The 26,020-nt window shown below is 40.4% G+C and overlaps 1 protein-coding gene across 1 annotated transcript in view; it reads left to right on the top strand.

Moving 5' to 3' along the window:
- Window positions 1-26,020, top strand: part of DNAH6 (dynein axonemal heavy chain 6) — a 241,149-nt gene that overhangs the window by 101,728 nt on the left and 113,401 nt on the right. Inside the window, exons 22-35 of the mRNA XM_073897471.1 lie at window positions 1,635-1,815; window positions 3,612-3,708; window positions 6,154-6,373; window positions 7,822-7,986; window positions 8,069-8,182; window positions 9,168-9,293; window positions 9,377-9,532; window positions 10,021-10,182; window positions 13,588-13,725; window positions 16,230-16,397; window positions 17,283-17,431; window positions 19,018-19,125; window positions 21,689-22,244; window positions 23,044-23,166. Of these exons, the coding sequence (XP_073753572.1) occupies window positions 1,635-1,815; window positions 3,612-3,708; window positions 6,154-6,373; window positions 7,822-7,986; window positions 8,069-8,182; window positions 9,168-9,293; window positions 9,377-9,532; window positions 10,021-10,182; window positions 13,588-13,725; window positions 16,230-16,397; window positions 17,283-17,431; window positions 19,018-19,125; window positions 21,689-22,244; window positions 23,044-23,166 (2,463 nt within the window). The remainder of the gene's footprint in view (window positions 1-1,634; window positions 1,816-3,611; window positions 3,709-6,153; window positions 6,374-7,821; window positions 7,987-8,068; window positions 8,183-9,167; window positions 9,294-9,376; window positions 9,533-10,020; window positions 10,183-13,587; window positions 13,726-16,229; window positions 16,398-17,282; window positions 17,432-19,017; window positions 19,126-21,688; window positions 22,245-23,043; window positions 23,167-26,020) is intronic.

Raw genomic sequence — 26,020 nt, 5'->3', positions numbered from 1 at the left:
TGTGTGTGTGTGTGTGTGTGTGTGTGTGTGTGTGTGTGTGTGTGTGTATATATATATATATATATATATATACCACATCTTCTTTATCCATTCATCTGTCGATGGACATCTTGTGAGCCCTTGTCTTAAGCTACTCTCATTCCCTCCGTACCACCCTCTTCCCCTCCCTAAGTACCTCGGCCAGTTGATATTTATAACTTCATAATTGGAAAAGAAAGGGTCTTCTTGTCAATTAGAAGAATTAGCACCTCTAAGAACAATCTGCCTATGCATACACTCCAGTGAAAGACTTTCCCTCCTCAACCAGTTTCCATCCCGAAATGGCAGACAGCTTTGGTAACTTACTAACTGGCTTAAACCTTTGCTGGCAACAGCATTAAGCTCAGGCAGGGAATACCCGGGCTTCTAAGCTTCAGGCCTTCGCAGCTTTTAGACAGCCTCTCACAATGCCACAACAACCTCGTATTTACTAGAAAAACACACACTTGCTTAAAGTCTCCTTGGTACCCTTCCTTTGGTACACCTTTCCTTTTTATTTTATTCTACCTCAGGTTATCCCATGGTAGAACAAAGAATCCACTTACACTGATCTTACTTTGTTCCCATCCAATCTTTTTCTTAGACTTCAGATGTTTAGTTTGATTTAATTATGTTTAGGTTTCTAAATATTCTAATATGAAATGTTATCTGTGAAATAATAAAGGCACTAAGTAGGAAAAGAGTGTTTGTTCCAACTTTGTTTCATAGAGTTCATTTTCAGGAATCCACCCTCTTTGATGAACCCCTTATAATCTGACCCCAGTCTGGCCTCCTCTACTGATGGCTGAGCCCTATGAAGGGAGGGACTACAGAGCAAAGTAATGTTTTCATAGAGGGCCCTTCCATAAAGTGCCGACTAGTGGGGACTCTCCAAAGAATTAACTGTCTGGAAAGTAAGAGACCTGAGATAAATCAGGGAGTGGTTGTGACACTAGGCCTCAGGCATAACCCCCAAATCCAGAGTGAGAAGTGAGAAACTCACAGATGTTGGGCCGACACATGCACTGGCGAGAGACACAGAGGACAGTGAGACCTAGGTCCCGACACTGCATTTCTGGTTTCTTTGATGAACAGTGACAGAGGCAGTGGGTGATTTTCTTCTTCCTCCAGTCCTCTGTACTTGCCGTATGTTCTGATTTTACTTTTTTGATTGAAGAAAATGAATCATATTTCTTTTTTAAAAAGAGAGAGAAGAATATAGATGTAACTGAGGCCAAAAAAAACAAAAAACTTTTTTTTTTTTTTTTGGACAACCCTTTCTGTATTTGGAAATAGTCACTAAACACTTCCCAACCTTCAGAGTTCTTTAAGTATCTTGCCTCCCCTTAGACTGTCTCCTCTGGACATTTTAATCCTTTCTCTGGGTGCATTCTAGTTACCACACGGTAGACTCATTAGAACACTACCTAGTAGAGCATGGGTTGAAGTTAGGCTGCAGTGAGTCTTGGACTTTGTAAGGAGGTTTCATCTCAAAGAACCTGTGAGAAGTCCCCCAAATGAAAGAGATATAATGAGTCCCCATGTCATTATTTTTAATGTAACTGTGTTTTCGATTTGGGATGAAAAATTTGATAATGCCCATATTTTTCTCCTAGGAAGAGTGGCTGAACTGCCAGAGAAACTGGCTCTACCTAGAAAGTATTTTTAATGCTCCAGATATTCAGAGGCAATTGCCTGCCGAAGCTAAGATGTTCCTGCAAGTGGATAAGTCATGGAAAGAAATCATGAGGAAGGTGAACCGGTTGCCTAACGCTCTTCGAGCAGCTACTCAACCAGGTATAAAACAAAATTTAAAAAACAAATAAAAAGACTTTACAACCATCTAAAATGTTTAGCACCTATAAGATTCTGGCAATTTGGGGTACAGTCAATCCTTGATTCTTGTCAGCATTGATGACCAGGAATATTTGTGGTACATCTGACACTCTTGCTGAACAGTGTGAATTGAACACTGTTGTTGTTGTTGTTAATTATTATCATTGTTATTATTACCTGTCAGCTTAGTTCATAGTTTTGGCACCCAAGAATCTGATTCTTTTTGCTGCTTTTATAATTTGGGGACTCTGCCACAGAGTCTCAGTGAGGCTTGCATGTCAGAATTTGACTACAAGATATATATTCACATTCAGTTGACCCATTCTGCTAAAGCTCTCACAGACTTATAACCATAAAAATTTCCACATCTTATTTTTCATTAATTTATTAAAAACATTTAAAAATATTACCACAAATTATAATTCTAATCTCAAGATTGAAATATGTTTTAATGAGTTCTGTTTCTAAGGATATGGAATCAAAGCATTGGTGCATGCACATACAAGGTTATTGAACTTTATCAAAGCCTCAGCAAGCTTGCTTGTTGTTCTGCAACATATGACCTTTTCTGGTGAATAGCTCTAGACAGCTTCCCTGTCAAGCAGAGGCAGCCTGCTGGGCTTTGCCCTTTGCCCAAAGACACTTACATAAAAACAGAAACAGAAAGGAAAAACTATATGATGTGATAGAATTAAAAACTTTTAAACCTTGGGGCTCTGAAAGTCACCCACAGTTTTTGACTCCTAGCTACCTTCCAGCCAGCAGTTGAATCACTCCAGCCTCTGCTTCTGTCCTAACATCTCCTTCTCTGCCTCTGACCCTCCTGCCTCCCTCCTCGAAGGACCCCTCCGATTACATTGGGCCCACTAGATGATCCAAGATAATCTCCCCATCCCGTGATCATTGGTCACATCTCCCAACTTCCTTTTTCCATATACACTAACGTATTCTCAGGTTCTGGGGAACAGGACATGGACATCTCTGAGCACCCTTTATTCTGCCTACCACATGCATATTCAAACCTTTGCTGCAACAATGTTAACGTGTGTGATCACAGAGTGCTACCACAGTCTCCACTGGACTTGTTACATAACTTTTGAAATTAAAAATATATATATGATTCCAAAATATGTCCGGTCCTAGGGATTTCAGATAAAGAAGTATGGACCTATAAATGTCATTTGGTGATGATAAAGGTATGAAGGAAAATTCAGCAGCATAAGGGGCTAGAGAACAGCTGGGGCTGCCGTGTGTGTGTGTGTGTGTGTGTGTGTGTGTGTGTGTGTGTGTGTGTGGTGGAGGGCTTTTTTGATAGAGTGAGTGGCTTTCGAGCATAAAGCAGCAGGAAAGAGGGAGTGAGACACTTGCAAATCTGAGGGAGGGTATGAAAGGCAGAGAGAACAAAGGTGAAGACCCGAGGTGAGAATGTACTTAGGGTGCACAACGGTCTGTACTTGGGTTTGGTTTTGGTTCATGCATTCCCAGCAGTGGGGGGGTGCCAGGTAAAAATTGTTTCAGGTTGAATACTTGTTTGTCTGTGGTAAATATTAAAATTACCATTAGATAATGTTATTAAAAGTAATAGTTAACATTGTTAGCCCACCTCCTGCAATTTAAATTTTTTTGACTGTTTTTTATCAAATAAAACCAAAGCTTTAAAGAATGTTGATATCATATTTTACTTCCACTTAAAGTGGTATTTTCTATTTATTTTTAACACAATTTTACCAACACCTTTCCCCCCCCCCAATAAACAGGACTTCTGGAGACTTTTCAAAATAATAATGCATTACTTGACCAAATTCAAAAGTGTCTAGAGGCATATTTAGAATCAAAAAGAGTTATCTTTCCAAGGTAAGTTTATAAAGCAATCTTTGATGTTTTTAGTAGTGAAGACTATCCATTAATTTAAAAGGATATACTTAAAAACAAACCGTAACCTCAAAACATCAGGGAACCAGAACGAAACAAGAAAGATACGATAATTGGCTGATCAACCCAGCTGATATCTTGATTGGGGTGGGTAAGGCTCAAGCATAAAGGTACAATATTTGGTGGAGGATTAAGTGGGTAGGTATCCGAGGTGCTGGAGGGATTCTAGGTCTCAGCATTGTTTCATTGTTGGGTGCACATGTGTGTGCCTGCCTGTGCATGTGTCTGTAGAGGGGCATGCGAAAAGTCAGAGGACCCTCTGTTGCCTGAGCAGGTTTCTTTGCATTAATTGGTGACCTAAGAGTGTCACTGGAGAAGTTGTCCAAGAGATCATTTCACAAACTCCAAATGAAATTTTTTACTCATCTCTTTATTCCAAAAACATACCAAATGTTATGTTCAGTGCTAAAGATACAAAGAAGAAAAGGCTGGATTCCTGCCCTAATGGGGCTCATGGTTAACAGGTGGATGGTCATGCAAATAAACATTATAATACAGTTTTTTTAAAACCAGGATAAACTATCTGATGGTGGCCAAAGTTCCCAACTTCATTCCTTAGGGCACACTGTAGTGTAACACAGAGGACATTGGCAAAATGGTTCATCTTCCCTGGTATTTTCCTGTTAGTTGTTAAGGAAATGGCCATTAAGGTCTGTCCTTGGACAAGCACTGTGGCAGCCAGGGGTAGGTGCTTATTGGGTTACTTGGTTGAGAGGGGTTGTTGCTGGGGACCAGGACAGGGTATGTGTGTGCACGAGAAATCCAAGATCCAGAAGATTTGGTTGAATTTTAACAGAAGTGGTCAGGCTTTAAAGAATATACACAAATCTTACTAAAACATCCTTTAGGCAACATGGATAAAGATGAAAGCGTTTGAGGTTTGGAATGTGCCTTTTGTCTGTTTCACTCTTAATTGAGTGGTTCCCAAGTTGAGTCTCCCAAAGCCAGAGAAAATCTATATACTACTTTTGATACTTAAAGAAAACTGGAAACAAATTTACTGGTGATAATACTGACCACCTAAAAGCATCTGCTTTTATTTGTTCTTTTGTTTAGAACTGCATGAACTAGTTTTGCTATGTGTGTTATGTCAGGAGGCTCTATGTGGTGTTGATTTCACCCTGCAGGCTTTCATGAAGACATACAGTGAGCTGCAGACCAAATTAGTTCCTGGGGACACAAGACAAATACAGTACTGTTCCTGCTCTCACAGGGCTCATGGTCCAATCTTTATAGTTATCCCCCTGTTTCGTTAGCTGAAAGAGGCATGGGCACAAATTAATTATTAGTGGATGATAAAAGAAGCAGGACTGATAGAGTCCAACCAAAAGCATCTTTATTTCTAACTAATAACTGCCTTTGCATTCCCTGCTGGGGGCAGGTTTCTCCCTGCCCCTGGACCAAATCTTGAGCAGACCTCATGAATTTTCTGGTCATTCTCAAATAATACAAACAAACAAAAACCTCTTGTCACCTCAACCCAATAAATGATCTTTAATAATCAAACTCTGAACTTCTTTCAAAGTGAAAACTTCCCCCTTCCCTGCCCAAGCTTGTTGCAGGCCTAAAGGCTTTAGTGATCATGAGGCTATGTGGTGATCAACCCTCCCCTCTCCCTATGACGTTTCTGAGGTCTCCAGGTTTGGGGCAAGGGGAAGAGAGGCAAGGCAGCAGAGCAGCCTGACTGGGCTGATGCATATCTGGCCCCCTCTCTTCCATGTGGGGCCTGCCATGGGCTCTTTACCATTCATTCCCTCCAAAACCAAGGGATCTCTCATAGGTAGCCTCCTCCACTCCAGAAGTGAAATATCTTCTCTGGCCAGGCCCTTATTCCTGGGCATCCAGGTATGCCCCTTCTCCAGTTCTTTTCCTATGGTGTCTTCATGCCTCCGAATGGCCCTAGTGGGCAAGATCTAAGAAAATCCCGTGCAGGATCACATTGGCATGGTCCACATGTGGATATTCACAGAACCAAATAAAGCTCCTGTAACCACCCATCCATCTACCCAACACATTAGGTATTGAAAGCAGGGGGGTGTAAGGCTAGATTCTAGAGAAAACAAATAATATATCTTCACTCTAGAACAAATCAAGGTCATAGCAAGAGTTAGCGTTTTTTATAATTTTTTGAAAAATAGGTATCTTTTATGTATCAGGCACTAATTCTGGATGTCTGAGATGCATCCAAACTAGTCTCCATAACAATTGCAGAGACACGTAGTCTCCCCAGAAACCCAGGACCAATAGGTTGGAAGTTCAGGAAATCAGTGATTGGGAAAGAGATATGGCTAAGGGATTTATCTTTCATGTCTACATAAGGCTTTCCTTCACTTTCAAGTTATATTCTAAGTATTTTCTTTAATCCAGATTTTACTTCTTGTCAAATGATGAACTTCTGGAGATTCTGGCCCAGACACGAAATCCCCAAGCTGTGCAGCCACACTTAAGGAAATGCTTTGACTCCATTTCAAAGCTTGAATTTGCTCTCATGCCTCCTACTGAAGGAAAAATTCCTGGTGTGGAAGGAGAGCCAGAAAAGATTTACACTAACGATATTTTAGCGATGCTATCACCAGAAGGAGAACGGGTGAGGTGCTTTTTGTTCACAATTCTTTATAGGGAAGCTTTGTTGCCCTTCTAGGGTTGAGGGTAGAAATTTACTCTCTGTCACTCTAAGCATTCATCAAGTGCTACCGCATCATACTCTGTGGGCTCAGCAGTTTCAAAGATAACAAAGATGAAATTCTTGCCTGCAAAGAGCTCCAGTGGAGATACAGTCAAACAAATGATTGAAAAGTACCACAGTAAGTGCAGTAACAGAGGTGTGTGCTTTGTTCTTGGGAACGGAGTGGCGATAACTGGAGCCCAGCCTTACTCAACTCTCCACAAGAGGCAGACGAGTGAACTGGTTAAGAGTGCCGAGTCTCCTGCCCAGCCACCTGGATTCAAGTCCCATCCTTTAACCTCATCTATAAAATGAGGAATAGTAGTAGTGCCTGATTGATGAGATGCTGAGGATTTTCAAATAGTATTTGAAATGTGTGTGTGTGTATGTATATAATTTACATATAATTCTATGTAAATTACTTAGAATTGTACCCAGTGGGTGCTATGAAAGTGTTAGTTGTCATTGTTTGCTGTGGTGTATCTAGGATACTGCACAATGCCTGGCATATAGTAAACACCAAGGGGGTGAATGCATTAGCAAATTGTGGAGAACTACAGGACTTCACAGAGAGAAATCTCTCTCTCCCTCCCTCTCTCTTTACCTCCTCTTCTCTCTCTCTCTCTCTCTCTCTCTCTCTCTCTCTCTCTCTCACACACACACACACACACACACACACACACACACACACACGTTCAGCCAAAGAAAATGGAGCAGAGACATGGGAGGGAAAGCATTCCATACAGAGGAAATGTGCGGGGAAATGCCAAGTATTTCAGTCCAGTTAGAGCAGGAGATATATCCACGGGAGTGGCAGGAACCTATAAACATTTTACTTGTCTTGAATTGACCCTCTTGCAAAAGAATTTGCTCACCACTAGTGCAGAAGAAGAGAAAGGGGAGGACCACGGCTAGGATCCAGGGAAAACATGAAGTTAAAGGGAAGGTAGAAGAACTAAGAGACCCAGACAAGCAGGGCAGTCAGGTCACTGGAAGTCCAAGAAATAAATATGTGTAGTACTAAAAAGTATCAACTGGACTTGACAACTGAAAGAACATTGGTAACCTCAATGACCTTAACAGGTTTAGAGGAATAGTTGGGGCCAAAAATCAAATGGCAGTAAGTAGGAAAAGAAAGTGAAGGAATTCATGTAGTCACAAACACTCCTTTTTTCAGGGATTTGGCTCCAAAGGGAAGCAGTTAAATAAAAGTGGGGGGTATAGAGAGATGTAGAGTGGGACATCAATAGAAGTTTCTAGTATTTGTGGTTAGGCTTCAGTGTGTCAGGGTTCTATTATAGAAGTACAGAGGGTGTATGGCTGGCAAGTGCCACACTTAACATGTTATCATTGCTCTGATTGTGCTCTAGGTTAGCTTGGGAAAAGGCCTGAAAGCCCGGGGCAACGTGGAGGAATGGCTTGGTAAAGTGGAGGAAGCGATGTTCACTTCTCTGCGTCGCCTGAGCAAAGCTGCCATCGCCGACTATCACGGGAAACCAAGGACAGACTGGGTGACTGCTGGCCACCCTTCTCAAGTAACACACTCCTTAAATGTCCACCTCTGAGTCCATTGCTGGTGAGATGCATCCCACGCTTAAGGACCATGTTTCCATGCAGGTGATCCTGACCATTTCTCAAATAATGTGGTGCCGTGATTTGACTGAGTGTCTGGAAAGAGAAGACGGTAACCACGTAGAGGCCCTGGAAGATTTTGAGAAAGTGAACTTTGAGGTGAGATGTTTAACCAGGTGACAGTGAACATAATGCTGTGCAGGATGGTCATAGGGTTTTTTGGTTTTTGTTTTTTTTTGATTTGGCTAATGCAAGTCACATACTTCAGAAATTTTAATGCTCTGACCTGACTTACAAATCTTTGGGGTTCTTACGAAAACCATTTATGTTCAGGTTTTCTTAGGAACACTACCTTGATATTTGTATAATATTTATAAGAATGCTTATAAAAATAGGAGGAAAAGACCATTTGAAGAGGAAAAATCTCAGGATTATAATGGTTTGCAACATTTAAGGAGACTTTGTATTTAGTACGTCTTGGTTATCTCTCACAGAAGCTTATTCAATCCAGGAAAACCCCAGGATTTGTGCCATTTCTACTCTTAGGTTCAAGATGTGCTTTTCTACCATTCTAGAGAATCCTCAGGCAGCCAGCAATAACACAATAAATAACTGAATCCAAATACCATTCTACAAGAATTTTTAAGCTATTGTTTGGGAACACCATTTTACAGCTATGCCTAATCTTTAACTCCAAATTTAATTCTACTTCCAAGCAAGTTTGCATTTTTTTTAATTACCTTTGAAACAGAAAAGGGAAGAAACAACTTTCTTGAGATGCGAGAACACCATCTCTTGAGGACTTCATAGAATTTCAGGTCACAGGGGCACCTGGGTGGCTTAGTCAGTTAAGCAGCTGCCTTTGGCTCAGGTCATGATCTCAGGGTCCTGGGATCGAGCCCTGCATCGGGCTCCTTGCTCTGCGGGGAGCCTGCTTCTCCCTCTCCTTCCCACTCGTGCTCTCTCTCACTATCTCTGTCTCTCTCTCTCTCAAATAAATAAATTAAATTAAATAATTTTTAATTAGCTTTGGCAAATGTCTACTCCAAATTTAATAGTAAAAAATAGAAAAAATGGTAAAAAATATAGATATATAAGCTGACTTTTGAAAATTCATTATGACAAGTTTTCTTTTGATTTGTAGAGATTAAATGCCCTGGCAGTGATAGTTCGAGGCAGTCTTCCAAAATTACAGAGAAACATCATAACTGCCTTAATTACTATTGATGTACATGCAAGAGACATAGTCACTGAACTTGTTCAAGCCAAGGTAACTTTTATTTAAGTAAAATCATGTATTTCTTCCTGAAATTAGTGCATCTAATATATGTATCATTGTTATCACTTATACAGGTAGAGAAAGTCGATTCCTTTGACTGGCAAAGACAACTGCGCTATTATTGGGATGTAGATCTGGATAATTGTGTGGCTCGGATGGCACTCTCTCAGTACACTTATGGCTATGAGTATTTGGGTGCATGCCCAAGATTAGTTATTACTCCTCTCACGGTAAGTTAGTGATGAATTAGGTTAATCGTGATACAAATGCTTTCTTAAAATAGTCTTGAAAAGGGGCGCCTGGATGACTCAGTCAGGTTAAGCATCTGCCTTCAGCTCAGATCATGTTCCCCGGGGTCCTGGCATCAAGCCCCATGTCAGGCTCCCTGCTCAGCAGGGAAGTCTGCTTCTCCCACTCCCTCTGCCCCTGCTCGTTCTCTCTCTCTCTCTAAAATGGATAACTAAAATCTTTAAAAAAAAAAAAAAAGTCTTGAAAAGTTCCATCCAACCTTAACTCTTCAAAGGATTTGCCATGAATACATCTTTGTGAAGCAGAGATGTGCATCATTAATCACGTGCCTGGATCTTTGAGTATATCTCAATTGCTATAAAACCTTTCATAGAAAATAATGACCCTCCTCCTGTAGAAAGGAAGGGACTTATAAATTTATGGCTTGAGTCAGTTCCCTTCAGTAATGACAATTTCTTCATTTCTTCAGGATCGCTGCTACCTTTGCCTCATGGGAGCTTTGCAGCTTGACCTGGGAGGCGCGCCGGCTGGCCCTGCAGGTACTGGGAAGACAGAGACAACCAAAGACCTAGCTAAAGCTCTTGCCATCCAATGTGTGGTCTTCAACTGCTCCGATGGTTTGGACTACAAGGTACGTGCCGGCATCTAAACACTACCATTAAGTGCTTTGTGGGCTTTCTCACTTGCAACATGGCATGACAAAAAAAGGAGAGAAAGGGTGATGGCAAGCAAGGGGAAAACTAATAAGTCAAGGGATGGTCAAAGTGGGATAAATAGAGCAAGGGAGAAGAGTCAACACAAGGTGGGTTGAGTGGTCCAGGTAAGAATCAAGGCCATTGAGGGACCTACTAAATGTTGGCAAAATTAAGTCTTTTCATGTCACTAAATAGAAAAAAATGAGATGAGATACAAGATATAATAGCAGGGAGATCCAGGAACAAGGAATAAGCTTACGGGAAGAGATGAGCAATTCAGAGCGTTGTGTATTAAAAATGAAATGTGTAGGAGGTGAGCATGCATGGTAAGGTTTCTCAGTACAGTAGTTCTCAAAGTTTTTGGTCACACCTGATTCCCCTTCCAGGTTTTCAGAGCACAAAGTAGCATATGAAACACTTTATGAAGTCCCACAGTTAGGAAATCTATTTACCTTTATTTAATTCAAATCTGGAATATATTTGACCAGGGGTGCCTTTTGGCCACTAACACATAGAGCTGATAGTCTCATTTTTCTGAAAGTTATATGAATGCCTGTATAATGTCTGAATTTAGAATATAATCATTTAAATTGTCCAAGTAAACTGTAATTCATTCATTTTTACAGAGTAAATCATACTTACTTTTCAGAAGCATCTTCAGAAATTAGTGTTTCGTAGGACATGTTCTTTAAAAACCCTGACCCTTTTTTTAAAATTTAGGGAAAAAGAGATGTTGCTGGGAATGTCTTTTTATTAATAAACAAAAAATAATTGGGGCGCCTGGGTGCCTCAGTCATTAATCGTCTGCCTTTGGCTCAGGTCATGATCCCAGGATCCTGGGCTCGAGCTCCGCGTCGGGCTCCCTGCTCAGCGGGAAGCCTGCTTCTCCCTCTCCCACTCCCCCTGCCTGTGTTCCCTCTCTCACTATGTCTCTCTCTGTCAAATATATAAGTAAAATCTTTAAAAAAAAAATAGTGGAAGTACAACACAGGCAGAAAGTGGTTTCACAGGAACAGAACAAGAGAGGAATGAGAGACTAGAAAATCTTGGGAAGGGTGAATCAGGAAAGGTGACCTCTCTCCCTTCAGAGCAGGTGCAGAGGCGGCCTCTGGTACACACAGGAAAGAGTCTGGGAAACTGCTGTCAGCAATCGAGGGGAGAATTCATACTCCCTAACATCCCACCTTTATGGGGATTTGCTCCCACTGCTATGAAATGACCTCGTTATCTCAGCAGAGATAAATTAAGTTTTATGAAAGTGATGATTTTTTTTATTTTGGCCATAATAATTTTGGTTGTTTTCGATCTTCTCAACTCAAAATTTGAATTTATACACCCAAATCCATCTTTTAATGATTAAGTAGTCATCACTTAGGCTCAGTCATTCCTGGGAACTATGCACTCCCAAAGGTACAAGTGTGTGCTATGTGACACTTAAAGTCACAGGATGCATATATATGATTCATTTATCTTAGACTCTAGAGCAAGAGTCAGCAAGCTTTCTGGAAAAGCCCAAGTGGTAATATTTTAGGCTTGCAACTTGTCATTCTTTCTGCTGTTGTAGCATGAAAGCAGCCACGTACCATATGTAAATGTAATATATCATGAACGAGCATGGCTGTGTTCCATTAAAATTCCATTCACAAAACAGGTGTCAGGCCAGATATAGCTGTGGTCTGTAGTTTTATGATCCCTGAAATACCAATTATATTCAATGATAAGAAATTTAAGTATTTATTTATTCTTATTTATACTCTACCTTCTTCCATAAGGATTTATTACACGAACCTTTTAAAATTAAAGAAATATCGGGGTGCCTGGGTGATACAGACGATTAAGCGTCAGATTCATGGTTTCAGCCCAGGTCATGATCTCAGGTTATGATCTCAGGGTTGTGAGATTGAGCCCCACATCAGGCTCTGAGCTTAGCATGAAGGCTGCTTGGGATTCTCTCTCCTTCTCCCTCTGCTCCTCCTGCTCGTGCTCTCTCTCTCTCTCTAAAATAAATAAATACATCTTTAAAAAATAATTAAATTAAAGAAATATCTACGTGTGAAAAAATTCAAACTGTATAGAAAGATCCAAAGTTAAAAATAACAGATTTTCTCTCTATTCACATCACCTAGTTCCACTCTCCAGAGACCAAGTTTCTGATTGTATTTGTTTGTTTTTACTTCTTCTGGTAATTGCTATTATCTATAAAAATTTGTGTCTATTATGGTATTTGGTATATATCAATTTTGAACATTATCTGCCAACTTATGAAATCAAGATTTTATTAGATATAACCTTCCAACTTTCTGTTCCAACTTCACTTTCTGATTTTCATTAGTTTATATAATTTTGTCTTACCATGTCAAGGTTTATGAAATTGCACTATTCTAGAACTATAATTATGCCTTCTTTGCTTTGTCTGGGGGTTGAATTTAAAAATGTAAACCCATTATATAACACTTACAACAGCAAGGATGATTCATAATGGAATTTAATGGAATGATCAGGCTCATAGAGAAGGATCAATACCTACGTCATGAACACTGCCATTCAAAGGAACACATTCCAAGACAAATACCATATGATTTCACTCATTGTGGGATTTAAGAAACAAAACAAATGAGCAAAGGGGGAAAAAAAAGAGAGAGAGAGAGAGGCAAACCAAGAAACAGACTCTTAACTGTAGAGAACAAACTCATGGTTACCAGAGGGGAGGTGGGTGGGGTGATGGGTGAAATAGGTGATGGGGATGAAGGAGGGCACTTGTGATGAGCACAGGGTGATGGATGGGATTGTTGAATCACTAAATTGTACACCTGAAACTAATATTACACTGTCTGTTAACTAATTGGAATTTAAATAAAAACTTTAAAAAAAAAACAATAAAGGAACACATTCTAAGCATCAGGATTAATGGGTTGTTTTTCAATTTCTTTTCAGCTTTCTTCTTCTAAAGCAGTGTTTTCTCACCTTTATTGTGCTTGTGACTCACCTGAAGATCTCATTATGGTGCATATCCTGATTCTGGAGATCTAGGGGAAGGCCTGAAATTTTGCATTTCTCAAATCCCCTGGGTGATGTTAACTCTCACTGGTACACTTTGAAAATCCAAGTTCTAGAGCAGTGGTTCTCAAAGTGTTAACTCTGGACCACCAGCGTTATTGTCACCTGGCAACTTGTGAGAAATGCAAATTATCAGGCCCCACAGCAGACCTACAGAGGAAGAAACTCTGGACCTCTTATATAAAGGCACTAACTTCTAACATAGCCCAGTATTCACATAAAACTAAGCATAAACATAACATAAACATAAAGCACAAAGTCAAATGGCATTATTTTGATTTCAGATGATGGGGCGCTTCTTCAGCGGTCTGGCACAGTCAGGGGCCTGGTGCTGCTTTGATGAATTTAATCGAATTGACATAGAAGTTTTGTCGGTGATAGCACAGCAACTCATTACCATTAGGAATGCCAAAGCTGCAAAGGTAAGGTGTGGGCAATTGTCCATGGAGGTAGCATTTCTGAAGTCTGTGGCCCTTTAGGAAGAACGATGCTAACTTTAGCATGTCTACCCATATTTCCAGTGTAATTGGTGAGTACTACAGCAATAAGACGTAGTTGAGTGAATTAATTCCTCATCCAGGCAACACAGAAACAACTATATGTCACACGCTGTGTGGGGACCTGAGGATACGCAGACGGTGAGACTCAATCCCTGCTTTGCAGGAGCTCTGTTCTTCCCACCCCCAACACACATGCATGCATGCACGCATGCGCACCACGCGTCCACCCACAGCCTGTCCCTGTCCCCTCCACCTCCTATTTTCCTCTTCTTGTTCTTGCCTTTGACATTTACTTCTCTGTTAGGTTTCTCCCCTGTACCTCTTCTGGACTCTACTGCCTTCATCGTGGCCCCCAGGCTCAGCCTAGTGCTGGCAGAAAAATGAGAGAGGAACCCTGCAAAACCCAAGGCTCTCAGCCTATACCAACCAAAACAGGCTTGCCAGTTGTTTAATATTTAAATACTCGTTGCCCTGAGTCCCTAGAGGGTCCCCTACCACTATCTTGTCCCCTTCCTAAAGAGCACCAGATCTTTGCTAGACCCAGCCATGAGGGTTCGTTCTGGGGTAGCAGGGGGGCTCTGGACCCAGCTGTAGCTCTAGGGACGGAGGCCATTCTCACCAGAAGGTGCCCTGATAAAGAGTTGTTAAATGTTTTGATTATCACCTCTGCAAAAAAGCAAATTATAGAACAAGTAAAAAGAAAGCAGAAATTGGACTTTAATGAGTCACTAAATTGTACAAGGCATTGTACTTTTCATTTATTTCATTTTCACACCAAAGCTACGTGAAGTAGAAGGCATTTTCCCAAGGTTACAGATGAAAAGGATTCAAAGAAATTTAAAAATATTTCTGGGGACACCACAAACCAAGATACTCACCTAAATCTATGTGACCCTAAAGTCTGAGCTCCTTCAACTACACACTGTCTTGCCTCCCACATCCTCAGAGGGGGCCTGTATTAAATGCAGGGACCTCCAGATACAGCATAACTCATAAATCACTATTACCGTGCTGAGCATGTAGCTGAGAGCAGAGCATGGGGAGTAAGAGGGAAGGACCAACGAGGATGGAGGCAGGATAGAAGCATTGCCAATTGGAGGGCAGCAGCGTGAGGTAAAAGGAAGGCAGGAGGGCATCTGAGACAGTTGGAGTGGAATCGATCCTCTGGAATAGGTGAAAAATAGCACAAACAGCCCTTTGGTGGCTGCAGGACTGGTCTCCGTTGTACTGCCCGGCATTTTCTCCACCGGGCTATGACACATCTCCTGGTCTTCCCTGTATTCTTTGTGTCTGTTAATAGTACCTTCCTCCCATGGCCCAGCTAGAAACCTGGCATTCATCTTGGATTTCCCCCCCCATTACCATCAACCCCAGCATCTAAGCCATCATCAAGTCCATTTGATTTTATCTGCTAGATGCCTCTCATCCCTAATAGTAACTCCATAATTCCGGATCTTGTCATTTGTTCAATAACAGTTCCTTACTGGTCCCCCTCTATAGTTTGTCCAGCCTGTCTACTGCCACAGGTTGATCCTATCACTCTGCCCAAAATTCTTCTCTGCTTCCCCCCACCCACAGGACAAAATCGAAATTCCTTAGCCCAGCATGCAAGACTCTTGATGCTCAGGCCTCGGCCTAGCTATGCTTTCCTCTTGGAACGTTACCCTTTAGCAAAGTCATTTCCTGAACATGCACTGCTCTCTTTGACCAGATGGCTCCCCCTGCTTATCCACATGAAATGCCCTTCTTCATTCTTCAGGACCAAGCAGGCTTCCCTGCTCCTCCCGTGGACTTTGCACACACCTCCTGTGGAGCATCTGTTGTACTGCTCAACCACAGGTTCCATATCTGACTCCACACTGTAGGCCTGGGAGCTTCTTGGGGGGGAGGCCCCGAGTGAGTCTCCCTCAGCTTTCCACCTCCACGCCTAACCCATGCCTCATCTGCAACAGATGCTCAACAGGTGTTTGCCCTTGAATGAAGGTGAAGGGGTAGTGCCAAGAGTAAGAGTGGGGCCTCCAACACCCAAGGACTCAGATCCCATTAGAATTTCTTAGGGAATACCAGAAAGTAGGGGTGGAGAAGGTTTCGGGGCCATTAAATCTAACTTAAATTGAGGAGTCTCAGCAAAAGATGTTGAGGTCTAAAATATTACAGGACTGGGCCAGAAAGGCAGAGACAGTTTGGGCAAAGCAGGAGCAGAGAAGCAAAAAAGCAGGAAATACTGAGTCCAGAAGAGATTGGGAATGGGTAGTACAGAATCAGGAGAGAAACATTCCCTGTTGTCCAACAGCAGGATTCACTGGGCTGGTAGTCTTTGCTTGAACGTTCCATACACAAGTTTTGTACTCAGGTGGTGTTTATGTGAAAGAATTTCCAAATGTCTAGAGAAATGTTAGCTTATATTCTCTCTTTCCTTTAAACAGCTGTCTAGATTCATGTTTGAGGGACGGGAAATAAAGTTGGTCATGACTTGTGCAGCCTTTATCACAATGAATCCTGGATACGCAGGCAGAACCGAATTGCCGGATAATTTGAAAGCCCTGTTTAGACCCTTTGCAATGATGGTTCCGAATTACGCTTTGATTGCAGAGGTGAGCTTCGCACCATAAAGCAGAAAAAATTTAAGCATGTTTTATTTACCATATGATTCTATGGAGGTAGAAAGTTTCCTTTATGATTGCACCCTGGCAAAAGTTACACATTATTGTTTGCTCTTCATGTAGCTAGGATTGTTATCACCTAGAATGTTTTGGTGTGTATGCGTGTGTGTGTAACTGCTATATCCCCAATGCCCAGAATGGTATCTGGAATAGAGTAGGCCCATAAAACTGGAATGAATCAATGAATTTAATTGTCTACATCATTTCATATCTGGATTCTGAGGCCAACTGCGGTGATTTGAGTAGGTTGTGGATTGAAGAAAGGGTCCACACTCACCTCCACTGTCGTCATCCAATTTATTTAACCAAGAATGCAGAAACTTGTCAGAAAGAAGGTAGCCTCCTAGGGCAGAGGAAAGCTGCAAACCTGTGTAGCTTCCCTTGATACTCAGGGAGCATACAGGGAGCACCCAGCTATCACTGATTCTGTCCACAGGGTGGTGTTCCTGCCAGATCGGAGAAACTCAAGTCTTGCCTTTGTACGCAGGCCTTGCAACACCATCCAACCTCCGTGATGTGAACATTTTCAAACAGGGGGCTCTACTGTTCCTTGAACCCAGTGTCACCAAGGCCACATCCTCATCTACAGAAAGAAAGCAGAATCACTGCTCAAGCATCCCTGTGTAATACCCCACCTTCCACCTTCTTGTCACACAGAAAACCCTTTTCCTTTCAATCTTCATATTTCTTTGTTAAATTATATAACAACTCAGAGAGGTATAATGCCTAACGTAGATTTTGCATACATTGGTATTATGCTAATATATCGCTGTCAATACACTATAAGAAGCATTGCATTGTACTTTTCCATTCTAGGTAATTCTATATTCGGAAGGATTTGAATCCAGTAAAATATTAGCAAGAAAAATGACCCAGATGTATAAGCTTTGCAGTGAGCAGCTGTCTCAGCAGGACCACTACGACTTTGGCATGAGAGCTGTAAAGTCTGTACTGGTCATGGCCGGGTAAGAAACCAAAGGGGCCAAGAGTGAAATTCTAAACCATGTAAGCAAAGCAAATGGCTAATTCACAGACAGCTCTTAAAGCAACATAGAGAGTGGCTCAAAAATGTTAGCTGCCACCATCATCATTTTACCTTGACACTCCCAGGCCACAGCCAAATGGGGCCTCTCTCCTCATCACACAGCAGTCCTGGTTGGCCCCACACTGAACCGGAGTCTCTCGAACAGGCTTTGGCTAGCTTTCATTTCCCCTGAACTCGTCTTATATGTTGGGTTTCAGTGTACAAAAGCCTTTACCGCCTTTACCACCTTAGATAGAATGATTAGACTTACAAGGCACCGTTTGTTATGCATATACAGTAAGGTAGGTCATACCCGTAACCTGAGAAACCCTGAAGGGTTGAGAGAAACTTCAGTTTCCTCATTCCAACCTCATTCCGACCTCAGTCCAGGTTTACGTCCTAGGCTCCACCTCTGACTTTCCCATATGGTTCAACACTGAGAGGCTTTGTAGTTTCTAGTAAAGCAGCTTTCTAGTTTTCTTCTTTTTAGGCCCCAACTTCTCCCTTTTTTTAAATATTTTATTTATTTTTGAGACAGAGAGAGAGTACAAGCAAGGGGAGGGGCAGAGGGAGAAGCAGACTCCCCACTGAGCAGGGAGCCCAATGCGGGACTCGATCCCAGGACCCTGGGATCATGACCTGAGCCAAAGGCAGACGCTTAACCGTCTGAGCCACCCAGGCGCCGCCAACTTCTTCCTTTATAACCTCTTGAAACCCCTACCTCTGGAACCCTCACTTTATCCAGAGTCTCTGAGGGAATCGACCTTCTCTTTAGTCCTTCTTTTTAGGCTATGACTCACTGGTTCTTGCTCCACACATCCAGGGCCCCTTCTGTCTGGCCCCTATATTCCTGGGCCAAATCTCCCTGCCCTTCTCTGTTCTTTCTTTCAACCTCCCAGATACAGTATTTTTCCCCTTTATAAGATTGCCATGTAAAGACCAGGGATACTGAGGGGTTCAGATACACTTGCATTCCAGGAACACAGCCACAGGCCAGGGGGCAAGACAGACACAGGAGCAAGTCATCTAGGACACAGTGCATGGGGGCAATCATAATAGGGCCATGCCCAAGGTTCTCTGAGGGGGGCCATAGAGGAATTTTCTGGAGGAGAGAGTAACTGGGCTGGGTTTTGAAGGAGAAATAAAAGGTGTCAAAAGAGCAAAGCAGGACTTTCTGGGCTGAGAGAAGAAAGTCACAGGGATGTGAATCATTATGGTATAGTCGGGAAAGTGTAAATTCAGGTTGAATAAAGTCTGGATTGATGCAGGGAGGTTTAAAAAATACCTTTGTCATTCTCCTCAAGGCCATGTAGACAGTGCCTGATCTGTCCTTGTGCTCTGATGGAGATGGACAGTGGGCATGCAAGGAAAAATGATCCTCTCCTTCTAGCAGGAATCCACTGTGGGGAGAGGGGGGTGCCTTCCACAGCTTTTTGCAAGTAGAATCCCTAACCTACAGGTTTGGAAAATCATGCTCAGAAGTACTGGGTTCTTGCAACATCATCTGAATTATCCCTTTAAATTTAGGTCTTTAAAAAGGGAGAATCCAGACCTAAGTGAAGATGTGGTGTTGATAAGAGCTTTACGAGACTCCAACTTGCCAAAATTCCTAACAGATGATGCTCTTCTGTTCAGGTAAGTTTCTAGATATTACAGAATAAGGCATAGCTGCTGTGTAGAGGTAGAGGATAGTCTGCTCTTCAGTTTTGTCTGTCTCTAACAAGGCAATAACATCCTTATCTTTTCTGGGGATATTTTTTACGATTTTAAAAATACTAGTTTTAAAATAAAGATCCTAAAGCTTAAGCATCAATCAATCATTTCTCTTTTTCACAGTAATGGTCACTAGGCTGTGTGTCATGCAAATTAGCATTTGGTTACAAGTTCCTGACCTAAGAGAAATTCGTGACCCCAAAAACCAGACTTGGGGCTTAACATAAATGTGAGGGCTTTTATCTATTTCTACTTTCACTATTAAGTTTTATATTTATCCAAGTCATATATGTATGTAGTTGTAAAAAGTATCATAAATTAGTCTCATGAGAAACAGTATCCATGCCCTTCACCAACTCCCACTTCCTAAAGGCAAGCATTTTTCAGTTCTTTATTTGTTTGTGTTATTATTTGCCTCCATAGTTTTAAGTACTGTGTTTATGCTATTTCTTGATTTTTCCGTTTTAGGTATGCTCTATAGAGTAAACAGGAGATGAGAATATGCACATGCACCTCTCCCTCTCCCCCTCCCCCGCCCCCCTCACAGTTACATCGCAGTCTAACTGGAGCTAAGTGTCCAGGGTTCCCGTGCTTTATTATAGCTATAGAAATAGTATCCACAGCTGAGCTACATTTCCTTTGTTTTATTTTCTTTTCCCTGCATTTGTTAATTGTCTTAGTTTTTATTTTTTAATCCTTTACCTACTTTCCTATAAATTTATCAATAATTTATTTCCAAATTCTGCCAGGGTATGTATAAATCTCCTTTTTAAAAAAAACCCTTCAATTATATAAAACATTCTATCAAATTTGTCTCCTTGGAGCCCTCTGTCCTCCTGCTCTAATCTGGACTGCTTGTCCATTACCCTGGTGCACATTGATCATCCTGGGCTGTCCATTTATGACTACGCACGCTGGAGTTCCCTTTGCTTTTGTCGTCTGTCAGATCTTCTGAGTGGACACATGTCTACTCCCTTTTGGCAGAACACAATGATGAAAATTCCTATACATTTATCTTTACACACCTGTGATACTTCTATAAATGAGATTCTAGTAAATTTCCTAGGTTTTATAGACTATGGGTATTTTTAATTTAGATAGATTCTATTAGGATGTTTTCCAAAGATATTTACATTTATATAAATGATTTTGTGACAATACCTATTTCCTTTTAAATGTTTTAGAGAGTGACCAAAAGTCATACTCTATTTTAATATGCAGTTCTTTAGTTATTAGTGCCATTGAGCATTATTTCTTGTGTTCATTAGTCATTTGTATTTATTGTTTTTAGAGCATATTTCTGTTGTTCTCTTTTTCTTATTGATTTGTAGGAAATCATAAACTTTATCTGGTATAAAAATTGGAAATACTTTTCTAAAGCCTTTTCTCTCACACGTCTGTGTTTTTTTGCTTGTTTGTTTTTATTTTTTCACTTTACCAACTTTTTTAAATAACAGTTGTAGATTTCTTGTCTTCCTTAGAAAGACCTTCTTGGATGGGCTAGATTGGTGATGAGTGTTAAAGAGGGCAGTTTTTTTGATGAGCACTGGGTGTTGTATGTGAGTGATGAATCACTGAATTCTACTCCAGAAACCAATATTACACTGTATGTTAACTAACTAAAATTTGTTTTTTTAGAAGATTTTATTTATTTGAGAGAAGGAGAGAGCATGAGCAGGGGGAGGGGCAGAGGGAGAAGCAGACTCCCCACTGAGCAGGGAAACCCAACATGGGGCTCGGTCCTGAGCTTAAGGCAGACACTTAACCAACTGAGTCACCCAGACACCCCTAATTAACTAAAATTTAAATTTAAAAAATTTTAAATAAATAAAATGAAGACCTTCTTAACCACAGTGTTGCAAAATATATCTGTTATATTTTCATCTAGTATTTTTGTTGTCATCTTATACTAAAGCCCTTTATATCTCAAACGTATTTGTGTATATAGTGTGAGGTAGGGATTTAGCTTTTTTTACCCATAGAAACATCCCATATTGTCTGCTTCTCACAGAAACAGTTATTTTTCCTTTATTCCCTTTTTTTTAAATCTACTATTAGTTTCTATTTCTATTTTATTTTTCTGAATATCCATACAGTAATAATCATGCATAAATGCTTTTGGAAAAAGTTGAGATATAAATATAATTTTTAAAATAAACTGATAAATTCATCACTTTCTGTATGTTTGATACTGTGCCATGTACTGTGGACAACACAAACACATAAGAGATATTCCTTACCTCAGAAAGCTCCCAATATACTTAAGAACATTGGTCTACTGTACAAGAAACAAAAAAATCATACACAATATCAGAGAAATGTTAGATTCTGGTATAACACATAGGACAGACTAGTATTGTGCATGTTCAGAAGAAAAGACTAAGGGGAAAAATAAGACTCATTGTAATCAGTGATTATAATAAATTAATTGTAATAAATATTGGGCAATATCAATGACCAATGATTTTATTTTTGTTTTTTTCAGTGGAATCATATCTGATCTTTTTCCTGGAGTCCAAATTCCAGAACATGATTACGGTATATTGCAGTCAACAATTATAGATGTCATGAATAGACAGAATCTTCAGCCTGAGGCATGTATGGTTAAAAAAGTGATACAGTTCTATGAAACTATGCTGGTAAGACATGGTGTGATGTTAGTTGGGCCAACAGGAGGTGGCAAGACCACAGTTTACCAAATACTGGCAGAAACTTTAGGGAATTTGCAAAAACTTGGTGTAGACAATCCCTTTTACCAACCAGTTAAAACATACGTTCTTAATCCTAAATCAATTACAATGGGTGAATTATATGGCGAAGTTAATAATGTAACCTTGGAGTGGAAAGATGGTTTGATGGCACTAAGTGTCCGAGCAGCTGTGAATGACACTTCAGAAGACCATAAATGGATCATCAGTGATGGGCCCGTGGATGCTCTTTGGATTGAAAATATGAATACAGTGTTGGATGATAACAAGATGCTTTGTCTGGCTAACAGTGAGAGGATCAAACTCACACCTCAAATCCACATGCTTTTTGAGGTAAATATATATGCCTTACTGTGGAGTGAAATCACTCATTAGATTGGCATGCCATCATCAATTTTTTTTTCTTGCTTATATGTCATTTACTATGTGTAAGGCCTACCATGGTGTTTTGTTTACATCCTAAATTGTTTACATCCTTATCAAATTGTCCTTTTATAGTAGAGTGTGCATCCTGAGAACTAAAGACTCAAATATTCCTGTTTCTCTATAAACAGGAAATACAATAAATTCTATCTTCCTCAGCACTTGTTTCCTTTCTTTTGGAGATAATCAATATATTGATGGTGTTACATAATTCGAAATGCTTTCTAAGTTAAAAAAAAAAAAAGTAGTTATATTTACTATGAATAAATTGTCACTCTGTGGTATGACTATTTGGTGAAGGGATTGGAAAAGGAATGTGGACCTAATACAGTTATAAAATATTCTGGAAGATACCACCCCTGCTGTACCCATTCATCAAACAGGGATTGAATGCCTGCTATGTGGCTAGGCGTTCAGCTAGGGATGAGATATAAGAATGAAAAAGTAAAGAAGACAAAAGCAAAGAGGAGGAAAAAGAAATACCTCTCTACCTTCCCATAAGGATTTGACATTATCCTCTTAGGGTTTTTTTTCACCTTATGCCTCACTTATCTTTCCTCCTCCATTTTTGATTACTTAAGGCTGTTCCTCTCCCTTTCATACAAAGCCTTTCAGTGTTAAGTTTAAACATGTGAATCGATTAGCATTGAAGGGGGAAGAATCAGGAAGTATTATTAGCTATTTTTTGTTCAACTTCCTTCCATTTTAGGTGCAAGATCTAAGGGTTGCCTCTCCTGCAACAGTCAGTCGATGTGGAATGGTGTTTGTGGATCCTGAAGAACTGAAATGGATGCCTTATGTTAAAACATGGATGAAGAGTATTTCTAAAAAAGTAAGTACAACCAGATACTCTACAACATATCCATCGGTCAGGATGGAGGCCCTCGCGTGCCCAAATTGCAGTAAGTTAAGAGACCTCATTGTGATTTGTGGAGGGAATTCCAGCACCGTTACCTAGTGCCTCTCCCTAAGAATTCTTGAAATCCTCCCAAAATGTATATCCCCCCCAAATCTGTCCTCATTATCTGTTACCTCAGCTTGCCAAGCTGCCTCGCCACTCTGATTCCTGCCCACTCTGCCTACCATCTCCCCAGATTGGTTCCTCTCCCATACAAACACAAACTCCTTCCTTAAGTCCCCCAAACACAACCAGAACAGGCGGAGGCATTCTAGAGGGGAGGGGGGTGGGGGGATGGGTTAGCCTGGTGATGGGCATTAAAGAGGGCATGGACTGCATGGAGCACTGGATGTTATACGCAAACAATGAATCATGGAACACTACATCAAAAACTAGTGATGTAATGTATGGTGATTAACATAACATAATAAAAAAAAAAGACTGCAGAAGGCTTAGGATAATGAGAGGAATCACAGTGAAGAAAAAGAACATTTCAGTCTAGGTGCTGTCATTGTTTTTAGATTGTAGAATCTAAAAGAAAACGTTTAGTTTCCCTCCTACCCAATCTTAGGTCTCTGACCCAAGATGTGTCCTAACCTCAGAGGAAACATTCCACATTATTATACGGGACAACTCAGGTCTATATCACCTTCTGCACCCTCTCCATTCCAAAATAGGAGTTCTCTTTGCCTTAGCTTAGCAAGGGATCCCCTGAAGTGTTGTGCCCCATCCCAGCCCCCATCCAGGGAGCCATCTTCTTTCTGCCTCTCTCCTTATAAAGATGAATCAGAAAACTATTGTTTGTTTGTTTGTTTTCATTCTTAGGCATCAACATTTGAACAATAATATGTTCTAGTTTCAGAGTACATTATTAAAGAAAATAATTCTCAGAATTGAGAATGTATCATGACTACTGTAAGATTTTAAACCTTCCCAAATTTACTTTTCTTTTTAAATTAATAGGCTATATTACTTAGGGCACTTTTAGGTTTATAGAAAAGTTTAATGGAAAGTACAGAGCGTTATCATATACTCCTTCTCCTCCAAACATAATTTTTCCTATTAACATCCCTCATTGGTGTGGTACATTTGTTAAAAGTGATTTGTTAAAACTGATGAAACATTATTGATACATTACTGTTAACTAAAGTGCATAGTTTATGTTAGGATTCACTGTCTGTATTGTACAATTCTGTGGGTTTTAACAAATGTATAATGTCATGTATCTACCCTTACAGTATTATACATAATAGTTTCACTGACTTAAAATCTGTGCTCTACCTATTCATCCATCCATACCCCCTCCTAACCCCTGGCAACCACTGATCTTTTTACTGTCTCCATAGCTTTGCCTTTTCCAGAATGTCATGTCATTGGAATCATACAGTATGTAGCTTTTTCAGATTGGCTTCTTTCACTTAACAATACGTTTTTAAGTTTCCTCCATGTCTTTCTGTGACTTGATAGCTCATTTCCTTCTGGTTCTGAATAATATTCCAATGTATGGATTAACCAAGTTTATCCATTCACCTGCTGAAGGACATCTTGATTGTTTCCAGGTTTTGGCGATTATGAAGAAAGCTCCTATAAGCATCTGTGTGCAGGTTTTTATGTAGACATAAGTTTTCAATTCATTTGGGTAAAATATCTAGAAGTGTGATTGCTGGATCATATGGTAAAATTTTATTTAGCTTTATAAGATACTGCCAGTTTCTCTTCCAAAGTGCTGTGCCATTCTGCATTCCCACCAGTGATGAATGAGAAATCTTGCTGCACATCCTCACCAGCATTTGGTGATGTTGGTGTTTTAGATTTTCACCATGCTAATAGGTATATCTCATTGTTTTAATGTGCATTTCTCTAATATGTGATCATGAGTGTCTTTTCATATGCTTATTTGCCATCTGTATATCTCCTTTGGTGAGATGCCTATTCAAATCTTGCTCATTTTTATTGGGTTGTTTCCTATTTTTGAGCTTTACAAGTTCTTTGCAATTTTTTGGTACAAGTTCTTTGTCACGTATATATTTTGTAAAAATTTTCTCCCAGCCTGGCTTGTATTTTCATTCTCTTAACCATCTTTCACAGAACACTAGTTTTGTTTTGTTTTTTTTTTAAGATTTTATTTATTTATTTGACAGAGAGAGAGAGAGAGCACAAGCAGGGGGAGCAGGCAGGGAGCCTGATGCGGGGCTCGATCCCAGGACCCTGAGATCATGACTTGAGCCGAAGGCAGACGCTTAACCGACTGAGCCACCCAGGCACTCAGAACACAAGTTTTTAATTTTAACAAAGTCCAGCTTATCAAATTTTCCTTCATGGATTGAGCTTTTGGCATTGTATCTGAAACCCATTTCCAAACTTAAGGTCACCTAGATTTTCTTATCTGTTATCTTCTAGAAGTTTTTTAGTTTTGTTTTTCACATTTAGATCTGTGATCCTCTTTGAGTTAATTTTTGTGAAAGGTGTAATAGTAGTGTCTACATTCATATTTTTTGCACGTGGATGTCCAGTTGTTCCAACACCATTTGTTGAAAACACCATCCTGGGGCACCTGGGTGGCTCAGTCGGTTAAGCCTCTTCCTTTGGCTCAGGTCATGATCCTAGGGTCTGGGATCAAGCCCCTCATCAGGCTCCCTGCTCAGCTGAGAGCCTGCTTCTCCCTCTCCCTCTGCCTGCCACTCTGCCTCTTTATCTCTCTGTCAAATAAATAAATAAAATCTTTAAAAAAAAGAAAAAAAGAAAAACACCATCCCTTCTCCATTGGATTGCCTTTGTTCCTTTTTCA

The sequence above is a fragment of the Callorhinus ursinus genome, unplaced genomic scaffold (genome assembly GCF_003265705.2).
Source record: "Callorhinus ursinus isolate GAN/ISIS: 27379988/994484 unplaced genomic scaffold, GSC_fseal_2.0 scaffold10, whole genome shotgun sequence".
Lineage (NCBI taxonomy): Eukaryota > Metazoa > Chordata > Mammalia > Carnivora > Otariidae > Callorhinus > Callorhinus ursinus.
Note: the sequence above shows the minus strand (reverse complement) of the source record. Positions and strands in the feature narration are given on the sequence as shown.